Source organism: Falco cherrug, chromosome 12 (genome assembly GCF_023634085.1).
Source record: "Falco cherrug isolate bFalChe1 chromosome 12, bFalChe1.pri, whole genome shotgun sequence".
Taxonomy (NCBI): Eukaryota; Metazoa; Chordata; class Aves; order Falconiformes; family Falconidae; genus Falco; species Falco cherrug.
The window spans coordinates 17,023,055-17,050,015 of record NC_073708.1 but is presented as its reverse complement, the minus strand read 5'-3'; the positions used below and the strand labels follow the sequence as shown (position 1 = coordinate 17,050,015).

Below are 26,961 nucleotides of genomic sequence, written 5' to 3'. Positions count from 1 at the left end.
TGTACTCTGGTGTCAGCACGGATTCTTTTAGATCTGTCAGCAGATACAAAAAGTTTGATTCAGCTGCTGATTCTGGCAGCAGTGGATGCAATCACACAGCAATGTTTGGATCCTTTCCTGGCAAGCTCCCAGAGGTGGGCATCGGCAATTGCTTGTCAGCCGTTAAGGAACATTCTGCATGGGCCTGGTTTGCCATTTGGCTTCTCATCCTTCAGATCCAGCCTAGGGATAAAGGCACGAGGGAAGGCAGTGCAGCAGTTTAGCTTGCGGAGCATTAGGCATGCTGCTTTGTTTGTGTATAGTTTCTTCTCTTTCCTTCTGAGAAGTTCTTACCTTGGTGCATTGTTAGAATGGGAAGCTCAGCCCTGAATGAGAAGATGGAGCTTTCTCTGCCCCGACAGTGAAGAAGGGGCTTTTGCTTACCCAAGCCGATGGAAAAGGAGTGTCTCATGCTGTAGCGAAGGCGCAGCAGCTGTGCAGAAGCAAAGCAGAAGCTGTGCCTTTACCTAGTCTACACTCATTCTGAATAAAGTGAAAATAAGCTAGAGATACCTAAGCAAGTACTGAGGAAATAATGGTGGAAACGGTACACATAATCTGTCACTCTCCTGTGAAGGTCTACATGAAGAAAGACATTGATGAAGAGGTGACTTTTGAGAAGATATTTATATAAGGAGAGTCAGAGCCAATTTGACTGAACTTCCTGCTTAAGCAAAGGAGAAGTGAGAAGGTAAAAAGCCTTTTTTAGAGAGAGATAAATGAAGGCGAGCATCAAGGCTGGCATTTCTGGTAAGACTAAAAAGAGTAGGACCATAAAATAAGAGACAATATTGGATTACGTTACAAGGGTAGTTATGCTCATGAGAACAAATAAATGTCAATTTGACGTGATGGAGAACCCCAGTCACTGGGAAGACAGCACAATAGAGCACAACATGTTTGGATCAATAGAAAAGGAGGAAATGGAGAGGAACAAGTGATCAAAGTAAATAAATGACCTGGGTCTAAATGAAAATGATTTTAGGTGTTGGAACCAAGATAAATTGAGATATTACGGGGAAAGAAAAACCAGCTAGACAGTGTCTAGATCAGCAGATATAATGAAACTGATTTCTCGATGCCTATGAATGCAACCTGAGTGACAGGGAGAAGGGTGGGATGGATATAACTGGCGGATATAAACGCCAGCAGTGGGAGCTGTATAGAAACGCTGGTTATTCGGTATTCCATGTGATGACAACTCCAAGGCAGGGAGGCCGAGGAGGCTGCTTGAAGCCCTGGCCTGGTCAGGAGGCAGCAGAGCTAAAGATGCAACCCATAAATAATCACCAGCTATTTTGCAACTATTAATTTGAAAAAGCAATTCATGGTTCAATAAAGTGTTCAGAAATGACTGCAGATAAGATTGTCCCGAGAGGTTAATACAGAACGACACTGCCTGTCGTTAGCGCTAGGACAAGCATGCACTCAAGAATCTTTATGCTGCCCTTCTAACTTCTGTACGATTACACGGATTAAAGAGAGAACAGAATTTGTTCTTAATTCATGTTTGCTATAATCTGCTTTCAAATACTGTCACCCTTAACTGAAATTATTGAGAGTCAGTGTATTTAGCTAATTCTCAAGGTGGTGCACTGGCTTGTTAGAGCTCTAAACAGAAAGTGCAAACTAGAACTGTTGGGAAAAAACCCACTGCACATCAGAGCACCCCCCTCCCCAAAACACCAAGGCGGCTCAGCAGCCGGTTTCTGCAGCCGCCCTCTGAGCAGAGTGAGGAACCAACAGGAGTCAGCAAGGAGGGGCAGAACCCGTTTCTGCTTTTAACCAAAACGCAGCTTATTGTAAGGCAACAGACAAGTCACCACATTGCCTCAGGAACTCTGGCCACCCCGGGCGTGGCTGGCATTTGCCAAGGGATGCAGCTGGGGCTCGGGATGCAGCTGGGACTCTGTGTGAAGTACGCAAAAACCCGGCGCGTTACAGTTCGTATTCTAGTGAACAGAGATCTGTGCGTTACCAAATGCAGGACAGCTAGTCTTTAACAAGAGCAACTTTATCTTAAAATAAGAAAGAAGTAATGACCAAAATGGATAACAGACTAAAAGCACTGAATTATTTTATTTACAAACATGCAACTGCGCTGGCTCCGGTAAAGACCAACTGCTTTAAACAGGAGCAGGCCACAACCCCGGTGCTCTCCTTCCCCAGGCCTGCTCACGGCTGGGCCGCGCTGCGGCGCTGACAGAGCCGAGACGCGGGTTCGGTTTTACCTTTGCTCCGCGCGGTGCCTTTTGCCGCGCCCCCGGGTGACACGGCAGCGTGGCGCCTGCGACCCCGGGGACAGCGACGGGCCGCCCCGCGGGCCCCAGCGCCACCCCGCCCGGGGCTGCGACCCCAGCGGCGCCCGCCCCCGCACGACGCGCTTTAAGGGCCAATGGCCCGGCCCAGCCCGGCCCGGCCCGGCCCGCAGCCCACGCCGCGCCCCCCCCGGCCGCAGCCGGCCCCGCCGAACGCCCCGCGCCCGCCGCTCTGGGCGGGCTTCCCCGCGCCGGCCGGCCAATAGCAGCGCTCGCTCCTCCGGCCGACGGCCCCATTGGCCGGGGCCGCGGCTTCCGCCGAGGGCCGGGATTGGTGGCGGGGAGCCGGTCGGCGAAAGGCGGCAGCAGGCAAAACCGCGGCGCCGCGCGGCAGCCCGTGTCCCGCGTGAGTCCCCGCGCGAGTCCCCGTCCGTGCCCGCCCGCGCCCGCCCGCGGCCCCCTCACCCCCTCCCGTGCCGCGGCCGGGGGTGCCCCGGGGCGTCCCGCCGCGCTGCCCCTCCGCGGGACGCGGGCGGCCCGGCCCGGCGCGGCGCGGCGCGGCCTGCTCGTCCGTGGGGAGGCCCCGCGGGGGCGGCCTGGCCGTGGGCACCCGGCGCGGCGGCGGGGCGCTGAGGGGCGGCCCCTGGCGGCGGGGCGGGCCCGCTCCGCTCCCGCCGGCCGGCAGCGCCGCCGTTCCGCGGTTGAGCCGCGCCGCCGTGCGGGTTGTTGGCGGGGCCGCCCTGCGGAGGCGGCCGGGTGCCAGCGCCCCCCTCGGCCCCGCACTGCCGGCGGGTGCGCGGGTTCGGTGCGCGGCTCGCCCCTGTCCGGGACGCTGTGCCGTGTGCCCGCAGCGCACCGGCTCGCTGCGAGGCCACCCGGCCGCGGCAGCCGCTCTCCGTACGTGCCGGCGCGCAGGCAGCGCGGCCAGCCCTGCCCTCGGCGCGCCGAGCTCCCCGCGGGTCCCGCTGCGGGGGCCGTGCGGGGCCGGCAGCGCCGCGTTAGCTGCGGTCCCGCAGCAGTGCCGCTAACTCCTGCGTGCGAGACTCACGCACCCGACTGGGAAGACCCTGAAACTGTGGGCTGTTTGAATCTGTTGCTGTCTGCTCTTGGTCTTTTTTTTTTAAAATTTTTTTCTTTACTTTGATATTCTGGAGGATGTTCATGTTCTTCTTGTTTGTGTGTTTGGGTTTTTTTTTAAATTGGATTTCACTGCCAGAAAGTTCAGCTGAAACGTTGGGTCATTTTGGTCTTCCTCTTAATTTATCTCTACTGGTGTCTTTTGAGCATGCTTTAATGTGAAAACTAAATATCCAACTGAATCAAGCTTTGTTTGATGCTCTACTTTATAACTGTTGAGGCCACTTCCAAATTGGTAAACCATTTTTAAACATACTCAAAAATTCAAGGTACTCAGTTCTGCAGATAGCAGCTTGTGTATTCAACATAAATGAATGGAAACAGTACCCCAAGTTATTGAGCCCCTTTCACCCCCCTCATGGCCAGCGAGCCATGAGCATCTTCCCATGCCATTTACGAGCAGACAGAAATGTTAATTTTATTTTCCCAAACAAGGTGTGGCCAGCCTTGAGTTGGAAGAGCCTAGAGCTGGAGCTGGCGTGGGGCTGAAGCAGAGCAAGTAGGCCATGGCGAACGGTGGGGGATGTCTGCGTTAATTTGCCCTCCTAATTTTGTTAATAAGGCCATGTTATTTCAGGTTTGGAACAGGTTTATCAGCCTACTTAGCGTTACCAGAGGGAGTTCTCCCTCTAAGGGACCAGGAATATCTCTAATCTCATTCAATTAGTTTCCAAATCACACTCCAGCAAAGCTCCCTTAAAAGAAAAAAAATAAAGAGGCTGTTGCCTGTTCCTGTTCTGTTGCATGAGGATGACAGACTAAAAGTAGCTTGAATTCTTTGGGGGCAAAATATATTTCTAGCTCCAGTGCTGAAATAGATGAATCCTTTCACTTGAAGTTTTTCAGATTATGTTTCTCCTGTGTGGAAAAGTTTAGCCAGAACTTCGAAGGCTTGCCAAAGTTACAAGCAAGGAAGATCTTTGAATGGAACCAGTGTTGGGTGACTGTAAGAGGTGGTGATTCCAGGCTCACTTATCACTGGTTATCCTGCCCTGGGTCTCCCTGCCTTTCATTTCCACAAGAAATAGGATTATCAGGGTTTTTTGATTGTACAATATGAGTATACTTTACTAATTTACAGTTTTATTTAGCGTTTCCAAGATTTGGGAAGAGGCATTTCAGAAGAAGCATGTACTATTATTTCTTGTCGTGGGTGGAGGGCAACAAATAATTATGCCTTTTGTTGATCTTGCCTAGAAGAAAGAGAAATCTCCTATATTGAGAAGACACCCCCCCCCCCCCCCGCCCCTTACAATTTCTTTCAGGTTTTCTGTCTTTGTACAGGTGTTGTAGTACGCAATACAGCTATTTCTGCGTGCATCAGTTCCTGGCTTTTCAAAGCAAACTTCAGGGAAAATTTAATGCTTTAATGTGAATGAGGAAACACACAAGAGATGAAAGAAAATCACTTGTGTCTAAGCTTATCCTGCAGTCTTCATTCCCTTCCCCCTTTTTTCCTCTTGCCAGAGATAGAGTGGGTTTACCGGTTTAGTTTTGCTCTGGGATGAGGGGTGACACTTTGTTGTTTTAGGTAGGAAGAGGAACTCCTCACCTCAGATTCCCTAAATCTCATCACAGAAACTGAGTGCAGGGCCAGGAAGTGTCTTACCGGATATGCTTGTTCCCCCAGATGTCCAGAACTAGTCCTCAGAGTCTTGGGGTTTTTTTTATTTCAGGTTTGTTTTGTGATGGAGACAGTGTTGAAGTCTCACTATGATGAACAGCACCCTCATCAGGCTGAAGACTTCTGTGGGAAGCATGAGCAGAACAGCAAGCTTTCAGGTATGTGCTAAAATAGGGATTGCTAACTTTACCTTTTGTTGCTGACATGCTTCTTCATCGCTTCAGAAAGTTTCAGAATCAGCTGTAAGCCTTTCTGTATACGATCCTACTGTATAAAGAAATAATGAAATGAAAACATTTGAGGTGGCTTTTGATTTTAAGTTTATTCCTCGTTTTTGTGCATTGCAAAACTTAAGCAGCAGTAGTTTTTCAGAGTTTGCTAATCCTACCCTTTATTTAGTACAGAATATGTTATAAGAAGATACCAGAATTCAAAAAAGGCAGTCCTTGAGAATAACATTCTCTGACCAGACAAGTACGCAAAAATTATATTTTTTGCTATAATCTTGCTATATATTTATATATAAAAATATATATAATAACTTTGCTATAATAAAAATGTATATAATATAATAATTTTATAAAAGAAATATTTTAGAAATTATATATTTGTTATAATCACCAGTTTATCCTTCAATATCTTCACATGTGTCAGTGCGCATGAAAACAGTCTCCTTGCTCTTACCAGAGAAGCTGAGCTAAGAACATGTGTTCTTATAGTGGTTTTGTTGCTCGTTTTGGGGTCTCTTTGTGAACATACTTCAACCTGGACCTTCTGTACAATGCTTGCTCAGTAACTGTGGATGGTCAGTCAGCTTATATATATTAATGGATACTGATTTTCCTAGAAGTAGATCGTGCTCTATTAGTCCCCTGCACATTCGTGTCCAAAATTATATAGAGTGATGCAGAACAACGTTTAATCGTCTTGCTTTACAAATGCTTTTCATTCTAGGAAGTAAAAAAATTACTTTAAAATCTGCTCACAGAAAATGTTGGATATTGTTATGTTACTATACGCTGACAGTACTATGGCTGTGTTCTCTATACCCACCTGGGGATTCAGACCTCCAGGAGGAAAACAGATTATGTTTATATTGCTGTCTCTCAACAAGGACAGTCACTGGCTGTTTCTGGCCCTCTTTGGGATCTGTCATACAAGAAGCTGTGCTGAATTACTAAACGCTCTCTGTCCCCTTGGTAGGCACTGCTCTGCCCTCAGATCTGCAGCCTGGGTCACCCAGCTGTTAGTGCTCCGACAGCTGTGAACTTTGTCCAGGCAGGAGCCTGAATTCAGTGTCAGGCAAAACAGTATTTGAAAGATTCTGTTCTCTAGAGCAGGTATTGAGAGAGCTTTTCATGACTGCTAGTATCTGCCTTAGGAATGTTAGCTTGGTGGAACAAAAAAACCCAAAACCTGATATGGTTTTGTAGTAGAAATTTGTCATTTTCCAAAGTCTTAAAAAGATGTGTCTTTTGCATCCTTGTTAGGATGTTTCTTTTTGCCAAAGTCCTTTTTTTCCCTAACTGAGCAACTTCAGTGGAGAAATTCCAGTGCAAATTTGATGTTGTAAAGTTACTGTCAGTATGTGTATATATATATATTTTTTTTTTCAATAAAACCTGAAGCTTAAGCAACTCTCTTCAGAAGTCAGAGCAAAATGCAAGTATTGGAACAAAACAGGTTAGATACCAAACTAAACATTCTAGTTTTCTAAACAATGTTGCTTAACAGGGCCTGTTAAAACTATATGACTGTTGAAAACAATTTTCTAGCTCTGTCCTGTGGCTGCTGACCTCTTGGGATGATGTTTATGCAGGATGTTTCGGAACCCAATAGCAGGATTATCTTCCTGAGGGGAAATGCCTATGTCTTTCAGTGATGCAATAACATTTCAATATTAAGTTCTTCATAATTCTGTTGTGAGGTTTCATCTCTTAACATCTTTGAGTATTCCTGGGAAAAATGGAACATGGTGCAAATGCCAGCCTTTCCCCTTCCTGTATTTTGTGAAGATTTCAGAAAGCTTTCCTGAATGTCTTAGCATGAGCATTTGCGTAAAAAAGTCAAAACTGCTGTGCAAAGTAGCTGGCAATACCACTTTCTTTTTATCATCAATTCTTTAGTGACAAAACAACAAGAATTACAGCAATCATAGGTAAATTTCTTAAAGTTCTGAGCACAACAAGAATTACAGCAATCATAGGTAAATTTCTTAAAGTTCTGAGCACATGGGTGATATGAATGCTATCAATTAAAAACATTATGTAGTAACTTCTCAAATTTTTAGTGTTATTTTTAACACAAATTTTTACTATAATGACAGGAAAATGAGCTGATTGCTCAAATTTTCAATTTCTTACTTTTTAAGGTGTTTAACTTAATCTGGCTCTGTAAAATTGGGGAATAACCAGAATAACTGTACAGTTGACCAATTTTCTTTAGCCTCTTCGGGGATTATTAGACACAGGGTCCTGTACATCTTGACTATTAGTACAAATGTGTTCATTTTTATCCTAGGATATTTTTAAAGTTTTAAAATATGATTTCTAGCAAAACTGATTAACCTTTTACTTGTACTTGTTGATCAAATGTATCCTAAAAGAATGTTAGTGGTTTTGGTGTGTAGCATAGATCCTGAAATATTGCCCCTGAAATGACTTAAAACAAAATAACTTGGAGAAACAGAGGGGGCAATTTAAAGGAAAAAAAATAAGTAAATGGGTAGTAAGAGAGGCAGCAGGCTTCAGTTCTCAAAAGTATTTTTAGTATGTTGGTTTCTAATAATTTTTTTAAATAAAAAACACCTCTATAACCAAAAGTTAGCAGTACCTTGAATTGCCAACTAATTTATTGAGCTTTTACCAGGAAGAAAGTGTTCTTTAGGCAGACTTCAGATTTTGTTGCTGTATAAAGTGAGCTAACATAAAAGGTTGGGGATGGATGCTAATCCATACTTTTTCTAGCATATTGGTGATATTTTGAAAATAATTCTCATTGCATATGACTTACTGTCGTGGTAAAACATAGTGTATTTTTATGTATGCAATACAATTGGTATATTTATGTTAAATTTAATTTATTATTTATTTTTAGGCTGAAAAACTTATACTTTTTTCTTCTATTTGATTGACTTTCCAAATACCACTTTGTCCTTAGTTCTTCTAATAAAATATTCTTCACCCCTGCTTTACAGAAATTAGTCACAGACTCTACACACTTCATAGCTTCAAACAGAGTTCTCACATAGAGTACAGAGAGCACTTAAACTACAAGGATTCATAAACTGAATGGAAAGCTGTAATTTTTTAAAAAATAATACAGTACAACATCCTTGTCATGCCATCTAGTGATCACAGCACAAAGTGCAGCGACTTAAATGCAGAGCAAACATTTTTGGTGTTTACTATTTTAAGTAATAGTGTGAAAGATTGCATTATTGATCTTTTAAAAAAATAGTTTCCTACATTTTTGACTTGTATCCAATGGATATGCTCCTGTGCTTACAGAAACAACTATTATAGTTGTGTCTTATGAAATTGACAACACAAATCTCATGAAAACATTTATCAGTCAGCTGTAATCTGATATTTTACTACCCAGAAGACTTTTTTACCCTCTCAGGAACTGCTAAGTGGCAGATAAGTTAAAAAAAAAAATAATTAAATGCTGCAGCTTATGAGGGAGTGTGATGAAGAACAATAATATCAAATTTGCAGATGGTAATGGCAGCAGGGATAGCTACCAGTCTGCTGTTTTGTCCTGTGTTTATGTGAATTCATAGTCCTATGAAGTGTGATTAGTGATCTCAAATATAGGTCAGATATTGTATCAAGCAATAAAATTCCTAACATTTTCCCCATTCTTTCCACAGCAGGAATAAAAAAAGATATAGAAAAGCTTTATGAAGCAGTGCCACAGCTTGTGAATGTGTTCAAAATTAAGGAAAAAATTGGAGAAGGTAAATGTTTTATTTTAGTGTGCTTAGACTTGGATTTCTTTTGGTATTTCTAACTTAAAAGGTATAAATCCTAAGATCACAATATATGCAATTTAAGCCAGATGCCTTTTGGATTTACTGCTTGGTCTCTGTAGGAATTCTGGTATGTTTTTGAGCTTATAGGTTTGTTAATTAGGGGCCTTTTCAAGATAATTCATTGAAGATCTGGTATATGAAAGCCTTTCAAAAACTAGCATTCCAGTTTTGACAACTAAAAATTTTTGAGGTAGATTCAAGTAAATAGGTCTTAACACTCCATTCTGTTTCTCTTTTACACAAGGAATCTATTTATATGCAGCTGCATTTTGACATATTTAACTGGTGTTCCTTAAGTTGGCTTTGTTCCCACTGAAACTGGGTGGGCAGAATTGGAGGAGGAAACTGAACGATTATAGCTATATTATTAAAAAAACATAAATTAAGACACACGGTATCACATTCTAGAACACTTGTATATACCTTACCTTCAACAGATACCCTCAATAAATGTTAGATGTGACTATAAATAGATTCTTAGGTACTTCTGAGTGTAGGATTTCAGCACTTTTTGGTGCACAAAAAGGTTTGATCTCTGAAATGCTTTGTGACGTTCCACACTTTTAAACAAAGGTGTTGATGAGAAGCTGATTGTTTTATGGCTGTTCTGTGGTGGAATACCTGTGATGGCAGGCTAGATGGCTAAAAGTTTTTGTCTCAAAAAAAAAAAAAGCCCTCCCCAAAATCCCAGCTCCATTTACGACAGCAATACACAATTTTAAAAACAAAAAGGAGTTCTGCCTGTTATAAAAAGAGATAGTGTAATTAAACAGAATTGCTGGTTAGGAATAGCACTCTGATTTTGCTCATGGGAGCAACCAACACTTTTAAAAAAGGCCACTTGCAGTTCTGCAGCATTGAGAAAACAAGCTCCAACTTGGGATTCCACTCTGGAGACACTTCTGCTTTAGCAGTTCTCACCACCAAAAATAATGTCTTAGGTGAACTTGGTAACCCTTTGTTGCTATAATAAATTCTACTGAATGTATGGGACTCTAGATTTTTTTGTTGTTGTTATGACTGCAAGAAGTATTTAGTGGTTTTGCTGCCATTTTGATGTATGTAGGCGCACTTACAGACTGCTGAATTAGCATGATGCAAATGCAACACTTAAAATGTAGTCAAAAGTGATTTGCACTGTTTATTCATATGGAAGAATGCTTCAACTTGTATGTTCAGGTATTTTGGATCATTAGGATAAATTAACCCCCAAGAAGTATATTATAATACCCTTAAATTGAGGTGGGTGGGTTAAGTGTATCATATAGTCTGCATGCTCCCTTTTTCAAATGAATCTTTCGTGTTCTGTCTATGTAGTAATGCTCTGGGCAGACAAATAGTAAAGTTACATATCACGTGAGAAGTCTTACTTTGTAGATAAGGTAGCAGAATTAAGAGAAATAAAGCAATTTCAGAAGTGTGTTGAATAGTAAAGGCAGTGCTTTCCAGATTAGCATTATATAGCCCACTTACATTGTAGGGAGAGAAGAGTTATATGTCAGATGAAAGCAAGCTACCTAAACAAGAAAGCAAATCAAAGATAGGAGATCTGCATTCAGAGAGAGCTCTGTGTCCCAGGCAAGTTAGACAGTGTTACATTTGCATTTTTTACTGACATAAAAAACTTGTATACAAGACCACTGACTTGAGTAGCAGAAAAAAGGAACTGCATTTTTCTCTTCCAGAATCTGCTTTTGATGTAGTATCAAGTGTACTGCAGCATTGTGAACAGTAAGATCACTACTTTAAAAATCTGAATTGACCTAATTAAAAATGCTGAAGACAGTGCTTTCCTCCCTTCTTTACAGGTACTTTTAGTTCTGTTTACTTGGCCACAGCACAACTACAGACAGGACATGAGGAAAAAATGGCTCTGAAACACTTGCTTCCAACCAGCCACCCTCTGCGAATTGCTGCTGAACTTCAGTGCCTCACAGTAGCAGGGTACATAAACAAAAAAATTATGGGTGTCTTGACTAAACTGCTGAACATTGTTCATTGTTCTCACTGTTTTTTATTTATTTATTTAAAGTTTTGACACTTCGTCTGCTTTTTTTTTTAACCACAGAAATGTGTATTCTTTTTATCAAGAGCAAATAGGAAATGGAGTGTCTTACCTGTAATGGATGCCCTTTTCCGCTAGTCTCAGTTTGTGGGTGGTTCTGCATTTTCCATCTGAGAAGTTATATGATGTATCTCTATGATAAAAATTCCAGTTCTGAAATGCAAATAATGAAAGTGAAAAAATAATCTCTTCGTCAGAAAATGTGGTTTTAAGAATGAATTCTCATTGCCAGGTGTGCTGAATAGTACCTTCTTATAGTAATCGGTATCATGAAGGTTAGGTCCTACATTTAATTACAGCAGTAACTACAAGCCACGGCCCCACAATCCGTGGAGCGCTCATTGCAAATTGCGGAACTCAGATGGAACATAGCAGTGAGTGGCAACAACATAATTACTGACCGCTGATAAGCCTACTGTCAAAATATAAATCAGATTATGAAAGAAAAGCCTGACTGAAGTTTTTAAGAAATAAAGGAAAATAAGCATCAATCTTCTGCTCTTTATTCAGTTACGTTACTTTTCGTCTAGGGGACAAGATAACGTTATGGGAGTTAAATACTGCTTTAGGAAAAATGATCATGTGGTTATTGTTATGCCTTATCTGGAACATGAATCCTTCTTGGTGAGTCCCAGACTTTTTATGTGTAGTAGAACTTTTTAATTAAAAACAGTTACCTAATTACAGTATCCAAATAATCTTTCAGGACATCTTGAATTCTCTTTCCTTTGAAGAAGTGAGGGAATACATGTTTAATCTGTTTAAAGCGTTGAGGCGCATTCATCACTTTGGTATTGTTCACCGTGACGTCAAGCCCAGTAACTTCCTCTACAACAGGCAGCTAAAAGAGTAAGTCTGTGCAGCTGACTGCACGGTGATCTCATCTGGGGGGGCGTGCCTTGGCAGAACAGAGTCAAATTAGATTTTTAGATTATTTTTTTTTCCCTTCCATCTGCATAACATGTGCTTAAGTAATAAAGCTAAAGAAGATTTGGGTTTTTGTATTTCTGTGTTTAGGGATTTGAGGAGGGAAAGAATTTTGGTTTTCCATACAATATAATATCTGCCTCATAGGGTGACAAGTACCTGAAAAAAAATATGAAGATTTTACTATTGAGTAAAAGAACTATATTTTTGAATAAGAATGGGAAAAATAAAAGTCAGTATTTTTTAAATAAGAAATTTAATAGTGACTTGTGGTGCATAAACTGATACTTGTAAATTTTTACTTGTGCATAGAGTAAAACTTGATACAGAAAAGATCGCTGGATTTGGGCTGTTCTCGCCTTACATTGAATTCACCTTTATAACTAGTAGGGCTGGGTTTTTTGCCTGCAAGTTATAATGTTTAAAGACTGTAAAAAGTGAGGTACCGCTTTTTTGTAAAGAGCTGAAATGGGTGGAGTAAGGTACAGTTTCGGTGCTGGCAGCCCTATGGCTGTATGGGTGAGTGGTGTGCTAGGCGCAGCTGAGACACTGAGGTGCTGGAGCGTGTCCGGAGAACAACAAAGCTGGGGAAGGGTCTGGAGCACAAGTCTTATGAGGAGCGGCTGAGGGAACTGGGGGTGTTCAGCCTGGAGAAAAGGAGGCTCAGGGGGGATCTTACTGCTTTCTACAACTGCCTCCAAAGAGGTTGTAGTGAGGTGGGTGTCGGTCTCTTCACCCAAGTAATGAGGGATGGGACAAGAGAAACAGTTGCAAGTTGGACCAGGGGAGGTTTAGACTGGGTATTAGGAAAACTTTGTTTTTTTGACAGAAAGGGTGGTCAAGCATTGGAACAGGCTGCCCGGGGAAGCAGTTGAGTCACCATCCCTCGGGGTGTTTAAAAGATGCATAGATGTCCTGCTCAGGGAGATGGTTTAGTGGGACTTGGCAGTGCTGGGTTAACAGTTGGACTTGGTTGTCTTAACGGTCTTTTCCAAACTAAATGATACTATTCACTGGAAGTTTGTAGGGGAGATTTGATTATATTTTGCCAAACAAGCAGCTTAAAAATTTGAGAAATACTGGTGGTGTGGTTTTGGTATTTGGGTTTTTTTTTCAATTTGTCAAAATGAATTTGTATTGTTGTTTTGCTCTTTCAGTATTTTTGAACCTTAATTGCTGCTCTGGGTGTGGAGGCTGTGGAGCTGAGTTTGAGACCCAGAGACAGGTGGATTGGCTCTGTACTGGCTGTAGCAAAAAGATCATTCTTTTAAAGACAGATCTGAAGCGTGAGCTAATGTAGTCTTACCTGTTTGAAGACTAAGTAAATTCCAATAGTATTGCTTGAAGTCTGGCAAAACTCTCAGCGTTGTTAGGCTTGTCTGTCTTTGTTGCTACATTTGTGCTCTGCCCATGGGAATCCTGCAAGGGTCAAGTCACTTGTACTTGACCACTGGGTGAAGGTTTGGACCTGTAGGATTAGAAGAACCCCAGAAAGGAATTGCTGGGAATATTTTTTTAACCATTGGAGAAAGTATGCACTTGAGAAGGTTTTGGGACAATAAACAGTGAAATAAGATGAGTATAGGGTAAACACATTGGGGGGTAAGTAAGATGGGACAAGAGGAGGAGGAGGAGGAGGAAAATAGGGCTGTGACGCTGGCAACAGTACAGATAAGCAACATATTGAGTTAAATGTGAAAGATACATAAGTAAGCAATTAGTGAATAGTAAGTTGAACTGATTGATGGATACTTTGTGACTCCTGATTCTAGATTTGTCTCTTTCAGGTATGCCTTGGTAGATTTTGGTTTGGCACAAGGAACCCCTGATACAAAAATTGAACTTCTCAAAACAGCCCATTCTGAAGACCAGCAGGGAAGTTGCCCGCAAAATAATCCCACCATAGCTTTGGGAAACGGGGTTTCTGTCGGTGTCGCAGGACCTAAAGAGGCTCAACAGTCAGCCTCGAAAGCAGCTGATAAAAGGTCCAGCTCACTTCCAAAAATACAGAGTAAACAAGCAGGAGGAGGAAAGGTTCTCAGTCTTTTTCATTAATACTGTTTTATGTTTAATGTATTACTTCATCCAACAGGGGGAGATGTAATACTGGAACAAAAGCTGTGCGTGGGTGTCTTGCAGGGCCCTGATGCATGCACAGGATCACAGTTTTCATATCAAAGTGGCTAATTTTATGTACCCCTATTGGCATCATTCATTATCTGTTGGATACAATACAGTGCCGAAGGCTGTATAAAACCCTAGCATGGGTTACTATTTAGACAGCCTTAAATCTTTTTTTAAGTGACATTACCATGGAACTCCTTCCCAAGCCAATAATTATTAATGTATGTTTACTTACTTACTTGCATAACAAATGCAGTAGAGATGATGTTCGGATTGTCTTGGGGCACTTCTGAGGTGTGATTTGTTTTGTAAGCATGTTTGCTGTTCTGTCTAGACAGTCTCTTCTTCATCCATGGTAAACTGATGCCTGAAAATGACTTAGCATGCAGCTGTTCTTGTTTTCTGTCACTTCACAATTTTTTTTTTGAACTGTCAGTATCCAGCTGACTGTGTTAGGTAGGATCTTTATTGTCCTTTTTGTTGGTATTGTAGGAGGATTCTGTGCACCATTCTGCCCAGCGCTCTGTCTTTGGGGAGAGGAATTTCAATGTCTATAGTTCTACATACCAGGAGAACTCAAGTACAAAAGTAAGAAGTATGACTCATCAGTAAGAGCAATCTTTTACATATTTGAAAAATTACAGAACTGGTTGTTCTGTAAGACTGGACACTACTCCAGGATGATTTGGGACTAGAAGTTTTTGAGCAGATTAAGTGTATTTTTGCTGAAAGGCTCAAAGAATTTTTCATTTCTGTTTTGGTCCCTTTTTAAACTCTTAAAAGAACTGGTTATGTAGCTGTCTCCCTAGCTGATCTTGGTTGTATGCTAAATAAATCTTTTTCCTACATGTGTATCTGTGCAACAAAGATACACTTAGCTTGTGAAATGTCTTTTTTTTTTTTTTTTTTACTTTGCAGTTGAAACTGGAGATAAAACTTGTAATAAATATTTTTCTGTATTTTTTGTGCTTAGTACTTAATATGGCAAGGGGGAAGCCCCAGCTACATTAAGGCGTTTGGCCAACAGCAATCGTTTTATTGTAGAATTAGACTTAGTACCTGTGTGTTGCTGTGGCATTTCATACACCTTTTTTTTTATTCTCACGTTGAACCAAAAGATTTCTTGAAACGTTATACTAACTTGAAAAATACTTGTCTTGTAGCTTCAGAATATCTAAGGTATATTGTTTTTTAGTAAACACTGAAGTATGTTTTCCAGAGGGGAAGGGGAGAAGATCAGGGTATTTAGAAAGCTCCAGTGTCTGTTTTATAGAGGTGATAATGTTAAAGGTTTGCTGTCTTCTGTTCTAAAATAGCAGCTTTTTGCTCATGAGCACTTGTTCAGTCTGAGTATTTTAGGAACTGGCCTATCTATATGTAAAGGGAAGCTTCTTAAATATGTCACCTTCTCTAAAATATCTATGTTGCAGCTCATAAAACAATCAAAGGTGATAGATGTTTCATCTAGGAAGTTAGTAACAAAGAAGAAGACTATTTCTACCAAAACAGTGAGCAATGGGGCAGCCAGGAGAGCTGCCAGTGGTTGTCCCTCAAACCTGACCTGTGACTGTTATGCAACGGACAGAGTTTGCAGTGTTTGCCTTTCAAGGTAATTAGCTTTGATAAAGTTGTAAAATTGTCTGCTATGCTGTCAGGCAAGGTCAGAAACTTAGATTTACTGGACAGCTGGTTTAGTAGGTGAAAAATAGCATTTATTCTGTGCAACCCTTAAAATGCTGAGTATGCTCTTTTTAAACAAGAATAATTCATGGAATTCATGAAATAATTGGTTCACTGCTCTCTGCAGCAAGATTCAATGTTAATGAATTTCTGTTGTTTTTAATTATCTACATGTGTTGTAGAAGATTACTTAGTTAATTACAACACTTAAAGATGGCAATACATCAATCTGTCATTAGTAGTTATCTAATAGGCCTAAATTAGGCCAGGTTTGGATTCTGGAAATCATGAAATGTGGAATAAAAAGGAAACATGACTGTTTTGTATTTGTTCATTTGAAAAATAATGTTGAAGTTTCAATAACAGACAGGCCAGAGAATCTTAACACAGTTCAACTCCATCCCTTTGCAGCTGTAATCTACTATTGCCATTTATTGACACATTAAGGAGCACAGAGTAATGCAGAGAATTCTGCTTTCTAGGCATAGTCATGGAACTGTGGGGTCCCTCTCTTTCCAGCCTGTCAAAATATGGTGATGTCAACTTCATTTAAGAAAAATGAAACATAAGTAATTTGCCAAACTCAAAAGATAAGTGGCCCATAGAAGGAAGGCACTTTAAGCCACACAAGAAAGCTCTGGAATTTTTTTTTTGTATAATGATAATCCCATACCTCTTAGTTAATAATGAAAATTAAATTCTTTTCAACACTCAGAAATAGTGAACATTAGTTTGCTGTGGACTAATACAAAGCCAGAGCATCCACGTTTTAAGAATCTGGTGCATTTTTTGCCTTTGGTTAATGACTCTCAACTTTACAGTTTCCTGTAAAAACAAGCCTTTAGCAAAAGTGATGCTGCTGTTGTTTGAAACTAAAAAAGGTAATTGAGTGAAGTATGCAGTAAGTATTTCTGGGGTATTACTTTATGCTAGATAATAAAATATAATAATACAATAGATAATATAGCAAGGCTGTTACCTTGTGCAACATAATTTCATGCTAGATAATTATAAGATGCTTTAAACTTACATAAAACTTGAATAAGGCAGGGTTAAGGCTGTTTACACAACTCTCACAAGTATATTCTAAAAATAATACTAAGCATTATTATTATTATTAGAACTTATTATTAGAAATTATTATCAACTTTTATATTCTAAACATGTTTGTCTCTTGCTATAAGGTGTCAGCAAGTTGCTCCCAGAGCAGGGACACCTGGATTTAGAGCACCAGAAGTATTAACAAAGTGCCCCACTCAGACCACAGGTACTGCACAACAGACTGAAACTAAAGGCTTTCTTCACTTTTTGACCCTTCTCATTTATGTGTATTATGTTGTCTTTTTTATGGGAGAATTTTTGTTTAGATGTGAAATTCATTTTATTATCCCTTCAAAGACTTAACAAGCATTTCCTGATTTTAATTAAAAGTTTACTATTCAGAGTAAAACCAAGTTAGGGATATTTTCCCTGTGTTTGAAATTTGAATATGTCTTTATTAATTTCATTTGAGGGATAGTGCCGTATGCAGGAGTTGAATACAGTGTGTGTTAAAAGAAAGTGAAGCCGTCATTTTTGTCAATTTTCTTGTCTTACTGGCTTATTTATTCAAGTAAAATTTTGAATAAATCTTGGGGAGGGGACATACTTTAGATTTTTCTAGACAGAATGTCACATAGTTTGCTGTCATAGCAGGCATATATTTAGTGGTAGAATTGCAAATACGTTTTTGAAAGTGTTGATCAATACTTAACAGAGTTTTTCCTTTTTTGCTAGTGCTTGAAATAGCTGGTCTGTGAGTGTCATGATTTTATCTTAATACATTTTTAATTTTTCAGGGTTAAAAATATTGAAGTAGTAAGTTTCAGGAGTCGGGGTAAATATGAGGGCAGAGCAGAGGAATGGTTAATGCATTAGCTGATGCAATAGGATGGGAGAGGTTGTGCCTACCCTGGGGAATGGAGGACCAGTAAAAGCAAAGTTAAACATTTGGTGTATGACCAGGAATTTTGACTTATGAAAAAAGGGGATAAATAAAAATGTCCTCAAAAATTGGATTTAAAATAAGTTCTTCACCACTTTTTTGCTGAATAGCTTTTGAGAAAATAGTCAATTTTCAGTACTTAGTTGTGTGTACACACTCAGATTTAACAATATATTTGATCAGCTTATCCCTAGATAGTTTAATGTTATTTGAAACAACATCTCTACTGTGGTATAACTGGGATTTCAAGGTGTATGGCAGCCTGTTTGGAGTTACTGTGCCTATGCTGTAACAGCCAGCTTTATGGGCTAGAAGACATCCAGAAATCCAGGACAAGTTTAGACAATCTCTGAATCTGTCTAGACAGAATTTAGGCAGAGAGAAGACATACCTAGGAAAGCTTGGACACATGTTGGTGTTAAATATGCTTTTAGATGATTTTCGTTCTCTAGGGTAACGGAGAGGAGGATTACAGAAAATAAGGGTAAATCTGGAAACCTCTAGGTGTGGCACAGACAGCCCTAGAAGTACTGAGTCAGTGGTGCTGAGCTCCTGGAGTATTTCAACAAAGGTCTTAATTAGAACTGGATAGACTAATACTAATGTTGATGAGATTGTTGCATTTGAACTAATGTATCTTCTTGTCGATGTCCATCTGGGACTGCTGCAGTCACCTTGTATTCCTGCCAGTCTTACTACTAGGTCTGGTGTCTGTGCTGAGACCAAGTTACCAGCTGGATCCAGCTGACTATCCAGAGCTACCTTAGTGCACCTGACCCAGGTTCACAGTGCAGGGAATAAACTCCCTAAACTCCCAAGCTGATGTGATACATCAGCAGTATCACAGGTCACATCACAGGTCCAGTTACACTTTAACTTGGTTTGTCCCTCTGCTTCCCTTTCCTTGGTCTGCCTCGCTAGTTGGATAGCACTAGACAAAAGCATAGCCAGGAATCATGATCTTGATGCCATTGCACAGGATCTTGCAGTCTGCTGATGGTCCTGGCCCTACCAGAATTGTAGGACTAGGATTTATTAGCCATTCAGATATATAATGTATATTAATTTCAGCAAGAGTTAAGTAATTAAACTTTTTTTAAAGGTCCTGACCTTGATGACTCCAGCTTTCCCAACCACATGGTCAGGATGATGCATGACACCTCAAACAGACAGTATGATCTTTTCAACAGCGATACAGTAATACGAAAACTTTTTTACAGAAACTATGAAGATGATATAAAATTTTTCCACTGTAAATTGTGCCAAATGATTAACTTCGACTTTTTTTTTTTTAATGAAAGACTTAAAATCTGGTTTTGCAACTGAAGCCAGCTTATTACTTTTTTCCCCAAATTTGTGTGCTAATAGTGTTTCTAACTAAACTGTCCAAATTAATTACTGCCTATTTTACTACTTTTTTAATCAAAAAAAGTAAACTATGGGTTTATTTCCCAACTGTCAATTTTTCTCTTTAAAGTTTGAGAATTCTTCAAACTCTCTCCTTCACTTTCCTTGCCATCTCTCAAAATGTACACCTTAGTGAGCCAAAAAATTATGGCAGACAGGTATTCTCATAACTTTCAGTATTAAAGTTTCCATCATGCTTTGGCGTCTCTCCCCAGAGTACTCTCTGTACTCTTCATAACGCAATGAAAGTGATGAATAACTTCTAACTATTACAGTTCTTAAACTGGCTGTCTTGTCAAGTGATTTCATATTGGAGAGGAACAAAGTTCATAGTAAGATAAAGGTTTTAGAACTGCCTATCTATCTATGGCACCTTCAGTCCCAGAAAAATTTGATTTGCATTTATTTGTGATTTTTTTTATTTATTTATGATCCTTGTATCAGGTTTTCTTTATATGAAGCAAACAAGTATCAAAACTAGCCAGTTCTTCGCCCCCTCTCATCTTCCTGATTATAACAACCTCAAACATTGTTTTGGTACACTTTAAGTTTAGCAAGTTAATGGAATTACTCATATGAGAAATTCTATGGAAAAGCTTAAACACTCCTTCTGCATCAAAGCAGGAAATTATTCTTCAGTCTAATTATAGTAATTTCCACTGTTTGCTGAAGTGTTATCTATGTGACCAAAGTCAGTACTTCAGAACATAACTTATTCTGATAGAAACTTTTCAGGTCATAATTTCTTCTTAAAGAAAGTTGTGATTTTGTTTGTGATTAAGTCATGCATTTAGTTATTACTAAGTTTTCTTTCAATTGCAGCAATTGACATGTGGTCTGCGGGAATCATATTCCTTTCCCTGCTCAGTGAACGGTATCCATTTTACAAAGCAAGTGATGATTTAACTGCTTTGGCACAAATCATGACAGTTCGTGGATCCAGAGAAACCATTCAGGCTGCTAAAACTTTTGGTATGCAAAACTTAATTATGAGGAAAAGGGGAAAAATGTATGCTTGGTCTGCTGTTCAGTGCAGTGACTTACAATCTATGATTTTTTAAAATATATATAAAATTTAGGTTTTGGAGTAATTTTGGATGTAAATCACACTTTTTGCATATAAAACAGTAAAAGTATTAGTCTATACATACAGAGTTTTAAGAAAGTTTTGTATTTTTTATGTTTTATAGTTTGTGCTGTAGGTTTCCCAACCTGTCAACTTCCTTTCACTAAGTCAGGGCCACTTGAGGTGAAATATACCAACTAAATGTTTTCTACTGGCATTTGGTTAGAATTCTTGAGGCAGTGTTTCTATTTCTGCAAAATTTGCTCTGGAGGCTTAAGTCAGTATGACTTAATAGTTAAATGATGTAAATCTTGCTCCCTAAGCTGCCACTCCCACCCCAGCCAGAAGGGCTAGTAAAGAAAAAACAACAAAAAATCCCAAAGAAACCCCCAAAAACAACAGAAGGCTGGTTTGAAAAACAAAACCACCACCACCACAGAACACAAACCCATGAAATAAGCATTCCCCTAATTGTTCACCGGCCAAATGCTGCAGCACTTGCTACCTGGAAGTGTAACTGACAGCATCAGTCTTCATTCTCCAAAGGTGTAAAAATCAGGGTATATAATTTTCTTCAGTTCTGTTAAAATCACAGTGAAATGCAAAGAGATGGTGTGTGTGGAGGGGTGACAACCTGTCACTACTTAACTTCATGAACAAACTCAAACAGATTTGTTCTGAGCAGAACTGAGACTATTGTCCTTCTGACTTGCTGGGGCTACTGCTGTAAAACACAGCTGGTGTGGAGGAGCCGCAGGGGTTGCATTTGGTGTTTGATAGGCTTGCTTTGTTGGTTTTTTTTAATGCTGGTTACACTTCCAGGACATGAAGTTTCTCTGAGACAAACTTAGAAGTTACAGTTGAATAGAAAGTATAATGTCACTTACTGTAAATTTTTTTTTCTAGGTAAATCAATTCTGTGTACTCAAGTTGTCCCTGCACAAAACTTAAGAACCCTCTGTGAGAGGCTGAGAGGAACAAATAGCAGCTGTGAGAGATCCGAGAGTGAAGTGCCCAGGCAGTCTGTAAATGACGCAGCTTTGCCGGTTACAGTAGACAACTCATGTGCTCCTGAGACACTTGGGAAAAAAATTCAGCACTTAAAGAGCTTTCAGGAAGGTGATGGTGCTTTGGAAATGAAGGCAACAGACATGAAAGGATGGGATCAGGTTCCTGATGAAGCCTATGACCTACTTGATAAGCTACTAGACTTAAACCCTGCAACAAGAATAACTGCAAAAGAGGCTTTGCTGCATCCTTTTTTTAAAGACATGAGACACTGAGAATATACCATATTCTATTATTGCTTTCATATGTTTTATGTGAGAATCAGGTACTGAGGTAGTTGTACCTTGTTGCCATCAACATTTACACTCATTGAAATACCGTCACACTGCACGGAACTACTGAAATTTTTTCTTGTACAGTTGGACTGAAAATGTCAGTTTAAAGAAATACTTGCAGATGTAAAAATTACATAAACATTGCTAGCATGGACTTACCCTAATACACTTCTGAGGGGTTATTGCTGTGCATACCTGTTCTCTGAGAAAGTTAGCTTTGATCAAAAACTACAAAGAAAGAGTTTCACAAGCTGTATGCATATTTCTTGAGATATTCCCTTAAAATTTACAAGTTTGCCTTAAGGTACGACTGAAATAAGAAAGTGCTTGAGAGACTTTTTTTCCATAGTTGGGTATGTTCCTGATGAGTACATGGGGGACTGAAAATAGAACAAAGTGTGTTAATTTAGTTCAGGCTATTTTCAGAGACCAGTATTACTTTGGGAGCGTTGCTAGAGGAGGGGCCAGGTGCTAGAGCTTATATCATCAAAAGAAAAGTATAGCTGTTTCAAAAGCACTTTTTTTATTCCTGTCTGGTCTTTCCTACTTATGCAACAGTAATAAATGCAGTTACACATTTTGCATAGCCTATGTTTCCCCAGTGCCATGGGTAACTGTCACTATTCACTAACTACTGCCTTAAGAATATCTTGTGTGACATGCAGAAGTTTGATTGCTGTTATGGAAACTGATTTTTTTTTTAAAGAGTATCTGTTAAATAAAGGATTTGTTTTTATAACTTCAGAAGATTGTCTAGAGGTGCTTCTACAAAAATTAGTCAGGTAAGGTTTTCCTGTGGGATGTTTCTGTTCACGAAGAATTATGCACATTTGCTTCCTGCATAAATTCCTCGGTGATGGAAAACATTTCTCAGATAGCTCTAGTATATATGACTGTCATAGTAGAAGTATCTTAATTATCAAGGAAGTCTTACCACAGAGTTAGAAGCTAGCTATTGTCTGGTCTGAGTAGGAAAAACAACCTTAATAACCTCTAACCCTTTGCACATTGAATGTAAATGTACGTTATGTTCAACAGAAGTTAAAACCCTTGATAATTCTGGAGACTGAAACTTAATACAGTGTTTTTCCATGTACATTTCTTGAAATGCTAATGGAGTTGTTGCTGTAAGAGGCTACAAGCAGTTCTGAGAAAAGATTGCTGCTTTGATAACTTTTGTATAAGCCTTCTCGTATGAGCTGGTAGTCATGATAATACAAAGGTCCTGACCAGGGCTGGGGCTGAAAAGACATTTTATCAATATATTAAAAAGCTTGAATACATAGAAAGTGATGGTAATGTTGCTCTGTTCCTGGCATCAGCTGTTAGAGAAAAATATTTGCAGATGTCAGAATATTGATTGCAGAAATCCTTGAAACCCACAAAACCCTGGGGCCCAGGTCTTAGTAATTTTTGCTGTTTATATAATTTCAACACAGCATGTCACTGAGAAATTATTTATCTAAAGGAACTGTGGCCAAATTTGGCAAGCAATGCTGTCTGCCAGTGTCTGCAGATGTATTGTTTCCTCCTACGTCCACTTACGCTATGGTCTTATGAGAGCACTAGCTGACAACAAGCAAAAATGTGTCAGCCATCTATTGTGAACTTTCTGAACTACTTCAGCTTTTCAAGCTTTCCTGCTAACCACAGCAGTGAGCAGCTCCTTGCAGCAGGCACTACGACAATTAACCACTGCATAAGTTTAATAGCCCAAAGAGGAAAACCATTGCTAATGGTGTTTTTACCAAAACATTAAGTGTAAATAAAACTCTGTACAGGAACAGTTCTAAGCTCAATATAGTCCATGACAAGCTAGAAGAACACATTGTTACTCCTTCGAGATAGCTATTTTTTTAAAACCTGGAGAATTTTCTTGTAGGAGAAGGTTAAAGTGAACATGTGCTTGAACAAGCATATGCTTATGAAGTACTTTTTGTAGCACTCTACAAAAGAATGAAAACAAGTAAAATGTCAAATAAAATGGGCTCATACTGAGGGGGAAAAAAATGAGAGGGGAAACTAAGTAAAATATTGAGAAAACACTGGACCTGAGCAGTGGTTGCCACTGAGTTTTCTGCTTTTCTGTGGTTCTAAGTATCTCTTAAAGTCGTAGGTAACAGCCAAATACCAATATTCCTTTAAAGTTTAATTACATGATTTGAGATGTTTGTAAACTGAATGTGAAACTCCTACCATGAGAGCTGCAATTAGAAGAAACTGCACAGAAATGACATTGCTGCAACACATGTTCAGCAGTTGTGAGGCTGCAGCTGGATTACTGTAAAGTTCTGGACACCATGCTGTGACAAGGATATTAATAAATGGGGAAGAAACAAAAAATGGCAGCAAAAACCAGTATGGACTTGGAAAAATTAAGAGAAACTGATAGCCAGAATCCTGAGAACAAATCTAACTACATCTGTGTATCTAGTATAAGGAAGACTAGCTAATTCTCACTACCAAGCCAGACTAGGTGAGGAAATTGTGGCATTAAGTTCATATTTTTCCTGGTTGTAAATGATAATTAGAAAACAGGATGGCATCTTATTAAGAGTACCTGAGGAAACACCTGCAAAACAGCAACAGTTTTTCTTGGATAATACTAATAATCAGGGATAAATGAAATTCTAAATTCTATTCAGTTTTGTAGTCCTATCACTTTTAAGATTGGACTCAATGAGGTGTTTATTCAAAGCAAATTGCTATGTGGATAAGAAAGTAAATGGGACAGCAATATTCTGTCAGAATATTCAGTATCCTGCTTATTTTATGTACTTGCCTTATCTAGAGTTTAATACTCTCTGCTCTCCAGAAAGTAAAAGCAACGTGGAACCAATATGCAGCCAAGGCTTCCTGTGCAGGTGCAAAAGGCTCCTCTGAATCCTTGCATGGCCTCTTGAGGCCACGAAGTGTGATGGGATCCTAAAGTGTTTCCATAACTGCCCAATATCCAGCCAAGTTCCTACGGTCAGGAGCTATGTTGGACCTTAGGTAGAACATGAAGATTTTAATTCCAGGGTGCCTGTGACACGGCTAACCTAGCAATCACTTCATTGTGGTTTTGCACAATAAAACGCTCATCAAATTCATGGTGGGCTTTGTAATCTGTTCTGGCTAGTGAATATCTTATTTTGAATATGACTGCCAAGCAAAAAAATTCTGCCCTTACAAAGATGATTTATTTTCCTAGCATCTTTCTGGACCATAACATTCTACTAGTCAGCAAAACACAAAGAAAAAATATCTTTGGAGCTTGCTTCAAATATTTGTTGGTGATGAAGAGGTATGGTCTTCTGAATTAGAAGACATGTTAAAGAAAGTGCGTTTAGCAGGGCACACCTGAAATTTTTGTACCTCCTGAAGACAGAGCGCACAAGAAAACACAAGTAAAAAGCCAGCTTTCTCCCATTTGTTCAATTTATCACTGCATTTCAAAGACACTTTGGCTATAGGGACAAAATGACTAACCATTGAAGGCATTTAATAGAACAGCAGCATTTTAAAGGAAATTAATACTTAATGGCTTCATGAATGCCTATTCTATAATGAAACAATATATCTTAGTGGGTAGGCTTATAGCAAGGACAATTCTCTGAGACATTACTCAAGCAATATTCTTAATGCAGCATAGTTGTAAATGGGTCTTTTGGGGGTTGGTGTTTTCTGGTTTTTGTATATTTTTTTTTAAAAAACACATAGTGAATTTTTCTATTAGTGGAGCCACAGCATGTTCACTTCAAATTCTTCTTGTACTTTTTCCAGAAAACAGAACATGTACCAGTTTGGTGGTAGTATGTATGCAGTTCATACCCCTTTCTGCTGCTGTGTTCCTGGCTGGCCAGTTCAAGGGCTAGTAAATATTTAAATTGGCAGCCTGCACACAGTGGGTGGAAAACGGATACTCTTTTTGATCATATGCTTACAAAGGCCAGCATATAGAGTTTTATTACTCTGGTAACAAAAAAATTCAGGTACCACTGAGGTGAGGTTCCAGTAAATCGGGTATGTTGCATCAGGAAGGTACAGCATAACCCAGGTAACCAAGGTTTTCAAATGTGCCTGTTGTATTCTTAATTCTGCCTCTCCATGACTCGGCCCTTTTTACTTTTGTGTCCTTTGGTGCTGCAGGAATATTATCCCTATACAATGCTTTATTGTATCATGTTAAAAACTAACCACTATAAGCATTCCTGAATATCCCCAGAGTATTGGTCATTGCATTTCTGGAAAGACTGAAATCCTCCTTGGGGACATGGCAGGGAAGAGGGTGGTTTTGTTACATGTTGTTTGCTTTCTTGCACAAAGTTCTTCCACGGTTTTCAGAAGAGGCAGATTTTAATCTAAGCCCTAATTACGCCTTTGTTGCAAAAATACTAGTGCCAAGAAGCGTTCTACCTAAAGTATCCATTCCATCAATTTATTTTATATGGCATAAACAAATTACTTGTAACAAATAATGCATAATCAGTTTTACTTCTTAATGTGAAGAGATAGGGGTGTAGCTAACAGTTGGAATATTTGAAGAAAATTAACTTTTTATGAAGAAAGGTTATATAATTCGGTGTAATGAATGCCACAGGTCATGTCTAGCAGAAGGCAGCTTATTGATAAAATCTCTCTCATACTTTCCATGCCTGTTTTCTCTCAGCACCTCCCCCCCCAAATCCTACTAGATCAGGATCAACACTCTGTGTTGCTAGAAGGCATTTGTCCTTAATGATTCTTTTGCTGCTTTGAATATTACTGTACATTAAATGCAAACCACCACTTATTTCCATTTCCAAGTGTCCTACAAGTCCTCTCGAGTACTGCTTCTGTTCTGCTGCCCATTTGCTTGTTTCGATGATCCCTGTTTCCTTATCAGTACCACTCACTTGGACTTGGTGGTGTAGGTAAAAAATTCTAGAGTTTTCTGTAGCATTTAATTTGTCTTTTCTGGAGTCTTATCTGATCTGGGCATACCAATTTCAAATGAAAGAGGAAGTCTAACTTCTGCTGAAGTTTCTACTACAGGTCTACGCACGTCTGACTTGCACTGGAGGAAAGTGCTGAAGTGAGACAGTAACACTGAACTGAGAGGACACAAAATGCTGTAGCCAGCCTTTTTCTTGCTTCTGTAAACAGATCAGTGTCTTTTTCCTCCACCAGATTGGTATTCTGCTACAAAATTTGTTTCAAAGTTGCTTTCAAAACTCCCCCCCAATTATTCTGCCTTCTGATTGCCAGCCCGCTCCCAAGAGATGCCTTAGCTACTCCTGGGGCTGCACC

General features: G+C 39.7%; 1 protein-coding gene across 2 annotated transcripts; it reads left to right on the top strand.

Annotated features, from left to right (window-relative positions):
* The first annotated feature begins 2,621 nt into the window (after positions 1-2,621).
* CDC7 (cell division cycle 7) lies at positions 2,622-22,437 on the top strand. Of its 2 annotated transcripts, none has more exons than XM_055724999.1 (12): positions 2,622-2,703; positions 5,111-5,216; positions 8,936-9,019; positions 10,903-11,038; positions 11,690-11,783; positions 11,866-12,008; positions 13,874-14,120; positions 14,703-14,798; positions 15,641-15,819; positions 17,075-17,157; positions 20,104-20,253; positions 21,254-22,437. In XM_055724999.1, the coding sequence occupies exons 2-12, from the start codon at positions 5,123-5,125 to the stop codon at positions 21,628-21,630; spliced, it is 1,683 nt and encodes a 560-aa protein (XP_055580974.1). In that variant the 5' UTR covers positions 2,622-2,703; positions 5,111-5,122; the 3' UTR covers positions 21,631-22,437. The 2 variants fall into 2 exon arrangements, with proteins under 2 accessions (XP_055580974.1, XP_055580973.1); XM_055724998.1 differs by having other exon boundaries at positions 8,933-9,019.
* The last annotated feature ends 4,524 nt before the right edge of the window (positions 22,438-26,961 follow it).

Bases quoted from the DNA above. Each gene is read 5' to 3' on its own strand.
- CDC7 (XM_055724998.1), top strand. From the start codon at position 5,123: ATGGAGACAGTGTTGAAGTCTCACTATGATGAACAGCACCCTCATCAG. The intron at 15,820-17,074 runs GTAATTAGCTTT...TCTTGCTATAAG, and splicing joins TGCAGTGTTTGCCTTTCAAG to GTGTCAGCAAGTTGCTCCCA. The intron at 20,254-21,253 runs GTATGCAAAACT...TTTTTTTTCTAG, and splicing joins TCAGGCTGCTAAAACTTTTG to GTAAATCAATTCTGTGTACT.